At 47.7% G+C, this 7,919-nt stretch overlaps 1 protein-coding gene across 1 annotated transcript; it reads left to right on the top strand.

Annotated features, from left to right (window-relative positions):
• The first annotated feature begins 1,262 nt into the window (after nt 1-1,262).
• RSAD2 (radical S-adenosyl methionine domain containing 2) lies at nt 1,263-7,894 on the top strand. Its single transcript, XM_011381090.2, has 5 exons — nt 1,263-1,615; nt 2,913-3,142; nt 5,037-5,186; nt 5,731-5,763; nt 7,454-7,894. Exons 1-5 carry the CDS (start codon nt 1,456-1,458, stop codon nt 7,616-7,618), a joined length of 738 nt encoding a protein of 245 aa, XP_011379392.1. The 5' UTR covers nt 1,263-1,455; the 3' UTR covers nt 7,619-7,894.
• Nucleotides 7,895-7,919: the final 25 nt, after the last annotated feature.

Below are 7,919 nucleotides of genomic sequence, written 5' to 3'. Positions count from 1 at the left end.
GGCGGCTGGTGTACACGGCAGAGGAGAAGAGTTAAGAATCTTCTCCAGGAAAACAAAATGGCCCGGAGAAAAGGCCCGGACACCAGCATGCGGGGCATTATCCAGCGACTAAACCGGCTGTCCTCACTGTCCCCGCCCGGAGAAGGCCACCATCTGGCCGGTCCCTTCTGTGATCACAGAAATGCCATCCATCTCTTTCGTGCCTCACTCGACTATGAAGGGACACATCAAAACACCAAGGGAAAAGGCGGACACTAAAACAAACGAGAGGGAGGGAGGGTATGGAAAACCGAAAACTTCAAACCATCTGTAATTAAAAATCACGGGCGGCCGAGAAAGAGGACGGTGCGTAGGAAATCAGACGCATCCTGAACAAGGAAGCATCGGATTATGGGAGAGTTGTGAGAACTAAAAACTGGATTTCTAAAATTAAAGTTTTAATAGAAAGTCTAAGAGGTAAAGTCTTAGGAAAATTGGACAAAAGGTAAAACAGGAGAGACAATAGGAAGGCAAATAGGGCTTAAATCCAGAAGCTCCCACGCGCCAGTATCAGAATTTCCCAGAAGAAAAAAGAAGTAGATTTGAGAAGAGGTGGGACTTATATAAGAAAAATTCCCATAACAGAAAAAGCCATGTTTTGAGATCGAGGGCCTTGAATAGGGACAGATTCCACTCAAGCACGTCATCTTGAAATTTCAGGACATTAGAAAGAAAGCTCCTATAAGAGAAAAATGCATACACTTAAAAAAAGATGATTTCTCAGAGTGTTACCAAACTTATGAACAATAATATTAAATCCTAGAAGACAATAAGCAAGGCTCCAAAAATTCAGAGTGGGAAGCGATTTCACCCAGAACGAGGCCAAACTACTGACCGCAAATCTATGTGAAAATCTTCAAGTCCTCAATTTGATTCATTTATGTTTTTGTTTTTGTTTTTGTTTCAGGAAACTCCTAAGATAATTTTCCAAAATAAGGGAGTAAATTGACAGAGCGGGTCAAGGATTCCAGGATAAGCGACGTCCCATGCATGAGAGAGAGGGGGGCGGGGACCCCGGGACAGTGCAGAATGGGTTCCCAGGGCCGAGTGTCCTTTTCCTTCTAGGTGGCAGGGGTGGCAGTGTTCACAATTCTCTGAGAAACCTCGTCTCTCATCTTCTAAGCAGTGGCATCATCTGTGTAACTAATTCCTTACGTTACAGGGCATCCATTTTAAAATAGCGGGAGATGCTTTTGAGGAGATGCTTTTGTCCCGGTGACACCCCGGATTCCATACAAGGGTATTCCCATAAAGGGGGGTCGGCGGGGCACCAGCGTCAGAGGAGGCGAGGATAATGAGAAGTTTTATTTCACGTCTGCTACATTGAGACCATATGACTTTTGCCATTAAAATAATAACGGATGTGTGTGCACTGTAGAAACAGAAGGGAAAAGGTCTCTATCGCCCCTCCCAGGTATGGAGAAGATCAACTTTTCGGGCGGAGAACCTTTCCTTCACCAGCGAGGCGAATACCTGGGCCAGCTGGTGAAATTCTGCAAAGAGGAGCTTCGTCTGCCCAGCGTGAGCATCGTCAGCAACGGGAGCCTGGTCCGCGAGCGCTGGTTCAAGAGCTACGGTAGGCTTCCCCGCGTGACACTTCGCCGTCCCGTTCCTGTGGTCGAAAGTAGCTCTATCTCCTTCCATCCTGGGCCTCGGGCCAGGCCTGTGGGGCGCCGGCAGAGAGGAGAACCCAACAGGCTTATTCTAATCTTTTTTCAAGCTGTGCGCGAAGTTAATAGTGTTTCAGTTCTGGAAGGCTCTCGGTAAACAAGTGTGGCCAGACAGATAACGAAAACATCAGGAAGCATAATAACTCCTGCGAGTCTGCACAGAGCAGTGCTGAGGGCGAGGCTTTAGCCCTGGCCTCACTGTTCGTTTGCTCTCAATGTTTATTTTTTTCTTTTGCTTAACACTTACACGGCTATTTATTTTTTATCAGCCTCATATAAAGTAAGCAAATGGACCACAGCAGTCCTTCTCGCTGCTTTTGGAATCCCCGGTTTCTGTCATTTGAGAGTGGTTTTGAGAATTGAGAACTGACTCTGAGAATTGACTTTGCAGTCAAGGCTGCGTAGCCACGAGAACTAGGAAAGCTCAGAGCCGGTCGCCTGCAAGGACTTGGCAATGAGCTACCAGGTGGCGACGAATGCCCATGCTTGGGGGACAGGTGGATCGTAGGGAGCAGAGGAAACCGAAGGAGCGAAGAGAAACGTAGAGGAGGCGACATTACAGACAGCCATGACATAGAGACCGAGACAGATCATTCTCACCGGGGCTTTCTGATCACAGCCCGCAGTCTGCCGCGTCGCGAGGGGTGGGGGTGTGTGTGGGGGGGTTCTGTGAGTTTGGTTCCACCAAACTCACATTATCTTGGCTTCTTCAGCATCTCGTACGGTTAGTTGCACACGACATATCGCAGGATGTCTGCACATATTTGGATGATGAGTCAAATTTATAAAAGATGTCAGTGTGCGTGGTAAATAAAACATAGGGTTCTTCGGCCGAGCGATTGTATTTATGTGATGGGAAAAGCAGTCAAGCTCTAAGTGCCCATAGATCCAAAATAGCAGCCTGCCTTGGAAGTTACCTGACCCTTAGGCGACAATTCAAGAAAAGCCTCATTTAGATATATTGATAAATGCTCTGTCTGGTATAAGTATCTGTGTTTGTTTTTTTTTCCCCAAGATTATTTTACACGAGTGCCAAGTATAATGTACATTTCACTGCGTTTTGTGGGTATGAAGCAAAATGTTTTTTTTTAAAAAAATTAAAGCAAAAATTCAAGCGAGATGTGTTTTATCACAAGGACATAGGAATGGCCGAAAGGGCATGGTCCTTGGGACAAAGGCTTCACGATAAACATCTTCCCTCAGGCGCATATTTGGACATCCTCGCCATCTCCTGTGACAGCTTCGACGAGCAAGTCAACGTCCTTATTGGCCGTGGTCAAGGGAAAATAAACCACGTGGAGAACCTTCAGAAACTGAGGAAATGGTGTCGCGATTATAGAGTGGCCTTCAAAATCAACTCGGTCATTAATCGATTCAACGTGGGAGAGGACATGAAGGAGCCCATTAAAGCGCTGAACCCCGTCCGCTGGAAGGTAGGCTCAGGGCGCTGCTTTCGCGGACTGTAATTAACCCGGGGGTAAGACCAAACAAAAGCGAGAGAAAGAATGGCTTCGGCGGAGTCCAAATGATAAGGGTCCAGAGAACTCTGAACCCAGAGGCCAGCTGGGAGGCCGGGTCTGTGGTCCTGCCCTTATCTGTTAAACTTTAAACTACTTCCAGTCCTTTGGCCTCAATTTTCTCTTCTGAAAACTGGAACTGATTCCCAAGGGGAATATTGTGAGGATAAAGGCCAGAAAATATAATAAGTGCTTGGGATGGTCTGAAGAATATGTCCGTAGAAAGCTTAACCTGTATTTATTTATGAAATACAATGAGACTGAATTTCTTCTTAAAACTGTTGGGTTAAGAATAAGTGGATATTCTTCGTAAATCCTGTGAATCCATTTCTCACTGAATTATTGAGGGCTGGCCCCAGCTGTCCGCTGCTGAGATGTCCGAAGTTCAAGGACGCGCGAGCCGGTTCTAGGTGTAGCACCCGCAGCGTGCAGACGCTTGCACGTAATTGCAAATTAAAGTTTCCTACCCCTGGCTGTTCTTCAGAATCAACTCAGATAGCCGTTTAAAAATCGCCTTCTTGGACTTCACTCCATACCCATCTTGCTGGAATAGGCCCCCTGGTGTGGGGGTTAGGAGGGGGCAGACATTAGCAGGAGGGCTGGCATGAATATGTATTCTTGACAAGCTACCCTGGCGATCGTCACGTAGCCATCCAAAACCTGTGCCTGACCTCAGAGTGGATGAAACTGAGGATAAGATGCAGAACTTGATTCTAGTAATGAAAAAAGGCCAGGAGACTCATGCAGGGCAAGGCTGTGTGTGTTAGCACGACATGGGGAGGCGAATCAGGTGCTCAGTTCTGCCGGAGTGCCTGGAAGGCTTTCACGTACGAGTGGTATCTGGCTGTGCTCTGAACAAGAGGCCGGGTTTCCACAGGCGGGTCAGGTCTGGGGAAGGCAGTCGCGTCCAGGCGGGAAGGCTCGCTGCACAGAGAAACCTTTTCCTTCCAAGGCTGCCTGGAGTGCGTTTTAATCCCATGGGCGCATTCGGGACAGAGTGACGGATATGGGGGGAAAGGGTTATTATTATATTATGTCCCTGAGGTCACTCTGCAATATGTGGAATGGGTCAGGAAAATAGAAATTATACTTTTGAAAAATTTTAAATTGGTACGTGGAACCTGAACTTTGGTTACATATCAAAACGCGTGGAATATCAGCCTAGAAGATCTATGATCTAGATCCTATGAGGGTCTAGAAAAAATGAATAAATAAATAAAATAATACAGAGGGATGATGGGAGGAGGAGAGGCTGTGATCCAACAGTGTCTCTCTGTCTGTCTGTCTGTCTGTCTGTCTGTCTGTCTGTCTCTCTCTCATCTCCACCTCCATCTCCATCTCCATCTCCATCAAGGCTTTCGAGAGCTCATGGCTCCTTGTCTCTCATTCTCTATTGAATGACTTTTGCCCCAATCTTTCAACTTCTGCTCAGGTTTCCACTTGCCTCCTGAACTCTGGAACTGCCTTTTCAAAATTCTGATTTTGATTACAAGTGATTTGTTTATTTATTTATTTATTTATTTATTTTGATACTTTTGTATGGCCCGTATTAGCTTCAGTGAATATCCGTTATTTTGTAGTCTAAAAAATTAGATTATAAGACTAGATCAAATAGAATCTCGGCTGGTTTTTACAGTTTCCGTTTTAGAAATGTTTGTGCTTTCTAAATTTCAGAGCAGTGTCTTTCTGGAATGTTCCTTAGTCAAGGAGTCTTCTTTCTTAGGAGACGAAGCCGGGTCTGGGGAGAAATGAGGCTTGGGGTTAAAAAAAAAAAAAAGGATGCGAAGCAAACAGCACACTTGCTTTCCAGGTCTTCCAGTGCCTCATAATCGAGGGCGAGAATGCTGGAGAAGGCGCCCTGAGGGAAGCAGAGAGGTTCGTCATTAGCGACGAGGAGTTCAAAGCGTTTCTGGACCGCCACAGAGAGGTGTCCTGCCTGGTCCCCGAGTCCAACCAGAAGGTGGGCATGGCGAGCGCTGTCCATCCGCCCCGGCACCTTCCACTGGTCCTGCTGCGGGTGCTCAGGGGCGCGCCGTGGGGAGGTGTGGGGGGCGGCCTCAGGGCTGGGGTCCGCCGTTGGCCCTGTGCCCTCCAGCTGTGACCGCCGGGTAACGGGGAAACGTGGTGCCGTGGACGTGGAGACGAGCGCGGATCTCTCGTCACCTAACATGAGAAAGGGGAGGGATTGGGTGCCAAGTGGACAGAGCCACCGGGAATACTGAACAATAAAGAACAGACCCCCCTCCCCGCCCCACCCACACACACACACAGCGACACTGGACCCTTTGTCAAGGGGCAGAGGATCTAGCCCGTGAGAATCTGTTGGACTCTGAAGGGACACAAACACCCTTCCGGGATGCGGGTCATGTGGGGACGGCCCACCTTGTGAGGCACACACCCAAAGGTGCTCAAGCTGATCCAGAAGGAACGGCAGGAAAACACACGGGCACGCATTCCAAAAAGTACGCTCGAAACTGAATTTGTATTTCATGTCTCCTTTGCAGATGAAAGATTCCTACCTTATTCTGGACGAATACGTGAGTATGCTTAATGAATTTTTTAAACGATCACTTAAAAATAATAAAGCAGCCGTGAGGTCAGCTGGAGCCACGTGATTCTGAGCGTAACCCTCCAGTCTGTATTTGTTCTTCTCGGCCCGCGTGTCACGTGTTGAGGGGCGCTGAAAGGCGTTAGCTTTATAGACTCCTGATGTCACTGGGTCAAGTTCTGAGCTAAGCGCCTGGGTGGGCATTAGCTTGAACCTGGGCCTCGTATTAGCGCTGCCTCCAAATGCCGCTTTCTCCTGTGTGGTTCACTTAACCCGGGGATGCCACACTGAAGCCGACATTGCACAGAGCAGGGGCCTTCGTTATGCCATCGTGGGCTACAGGTTCTCTGGCAACAGGACGCTTTGGAGGGAAGTCATTCATATCACACTTTACAGTACACGTTAATACCCCAGAGACTGCCAGCTCTCCCTCTGACTGTAACCTCGGCTTTGATGAGAAGAGGTGACAGTCCCTTTCTAAAAGCCACTGATACTCTGCCTGTCCCACTGCCTTCCGAAGGAAGAGGAAAAGCCAGCTCTCTCGACACTGAGCAGCACGTCGCTTTTCCTCCTTTGTCTTGTTGTTGTTGTCGTTTAGATTCACAAACCTTCACCGCTGTCTCGAGCACAGAACAAATAATTCCATTCAAAGCCCCGTTTTAAAGAAATGGACTCCAACGAGAGCCATGGCTTCAGTATTTAAGTTGGATTTGGTGTTTTGAGAAATGCTCGTCGTGGTTTTATATTATTTTCAAGTTCATCAAAGATACTTCACAGCCACTTCGTCGTGGCCGATGTGAGCTTTCTTTATGGGTCATAAGGAAAAAGGTGATAAGGCAAGGTTTCGGTTTGTGGAATCGAGGTACAGAGGTAAATGCAAACAGAATTTACTTTTCAGAATCCAGGTTTTCACAACTGGACATTTTGACCGATGTTCCTCAACGAACTGTGGTCTCCACACGGTTGGAACAGATGTCAAAATTTGCTGTTGGCAATTTAAGAACATTTCGATTCCACGAATGTTGCTGGAGCATCTACAAAATGCTCAGTACCGACGGAAGGTTATGGAAGTGTGCAGGCCTCATGCCTGCGGATACGGCGGATGGCCAAGGGTAAAAACACAACCCTCGACTGCGCTTATAAGTCTCTCCTCGAGCTGGCGCCTCGGCCTCTGCAGCTCCTTCCTTACCCTCCTCTCTGCCCTTCTCTAAAGAACTTTTTGGTCGACCTTTACACTCATAGATTCATGCACACGCGGTTCACTTTCCAACAGCGTCACCCAGACGCACCGACTGTTCCTTGCTTCTGGGTTTTAATGATTCTGTTCCCTGCAGCTTGCAATTCCAGAGCATCATTTAGAGGTCCACATTTTTTGAAAGCCTGTCCTGATTACCACTGCCCCCCCCAATGGAGGGACACGCACCTCCCGTGGCACACCCACGATTCTGTTTATTGCACACTTAGCTGATGTACTGTGTTTATCTCGGTCAGCCTGAGCGGGGGGAGTCGAGAGATGGAGTCCGAGGAGTTCTGCATGCTCGGTACAACATCTGGCCCACAGCTCTCAATAAACACTTGTCGAAATGATTGGAATAGCAACAGTCATTTTGGATTAAGCCCCCCAATTGAGTTTTACAGGATAACTTATACAAAAATATCCCAATTTCCGAATTTTCTAGATGCGCTTCCTAAACTGTAGGAACGGGCGGAAGGACCCCTCCAAGTCCATCCTGGACATCGGAGTGGAAGAAGCCATAAAATTCAGTGGATTCGATGAAAAGATGTTTCTGAAGCGAGGAGGAAAGTACGTGTGGAGCAAGGCGGACCTGAAGCTGGACTGGTGAGGTTGGCGGTGGGCCTCTCCGCGGACTCAGCGTGTGGCCGCCACCATCTGTGACGCCTCCTGCCGGCACCCTCAGCGGCCCCAGATAGGATTTTCTGTTGCACATGGTATCTGATTATCTGTGGTGACGGGACACACAGATGATCGAAATCCATAACAATGCAAAACCATTAACTTTAGTTAATCAGCCTATTTTGATATTGGTTTTTTTGAGCTGTTTATTGTGACTCCTGTTATTTCCATTTTGAAGTTATGTTTTTCCAGTTTGTTCATTGGATAGTCAATTCTTTTCTGCTAAATAA

This window comes from Pteropus vampyrus, unplaced genomic scaffold (genome assembly GCF_000151845.1).
Source record: "Pteropus vampyrus isolate Shadow unplaced genomic scaffold, Pvam_2.0 Scaffold429, whole genome shotgun sequence".
Lineage (NCBI taxonomy): Eukaryota > Metazoa > Chordata > Mammalia > Chiroptera > Pteropodidae > Pteropus > Pteropus vampyrus.
The sequence above is the reverse complement of the archived record's forward strand: the minus strand, read 5'-3'. Positions and strand labels throughout refer to the sequence as shown.

Bases quoted from the DNA above. Each gene is read 5' to 3' on its own strand.
- RSAD2 (XM_011381090.2), top strand. From the start codon at position 1,456: ATGGAGAAGATCAACTTTTCGGGCGGAGAACCTTTCCTTCACCAGCGA. The intron at 3,143-5,036 runs GTAGGCTCAGGG...CTTGCTTTCCAG, and splicing joins TGAACCCCGTCCGCTGGAAG to GTCTTCCAGTGCCTCATAAT. The intron at 5,764-7,453 runs GTGAGTATGCTT...CGAATTTTCTAG, and splicing joins ACCTTATTCTGGACGAATAC to ATGCGCTTCCTAAACTGTAG.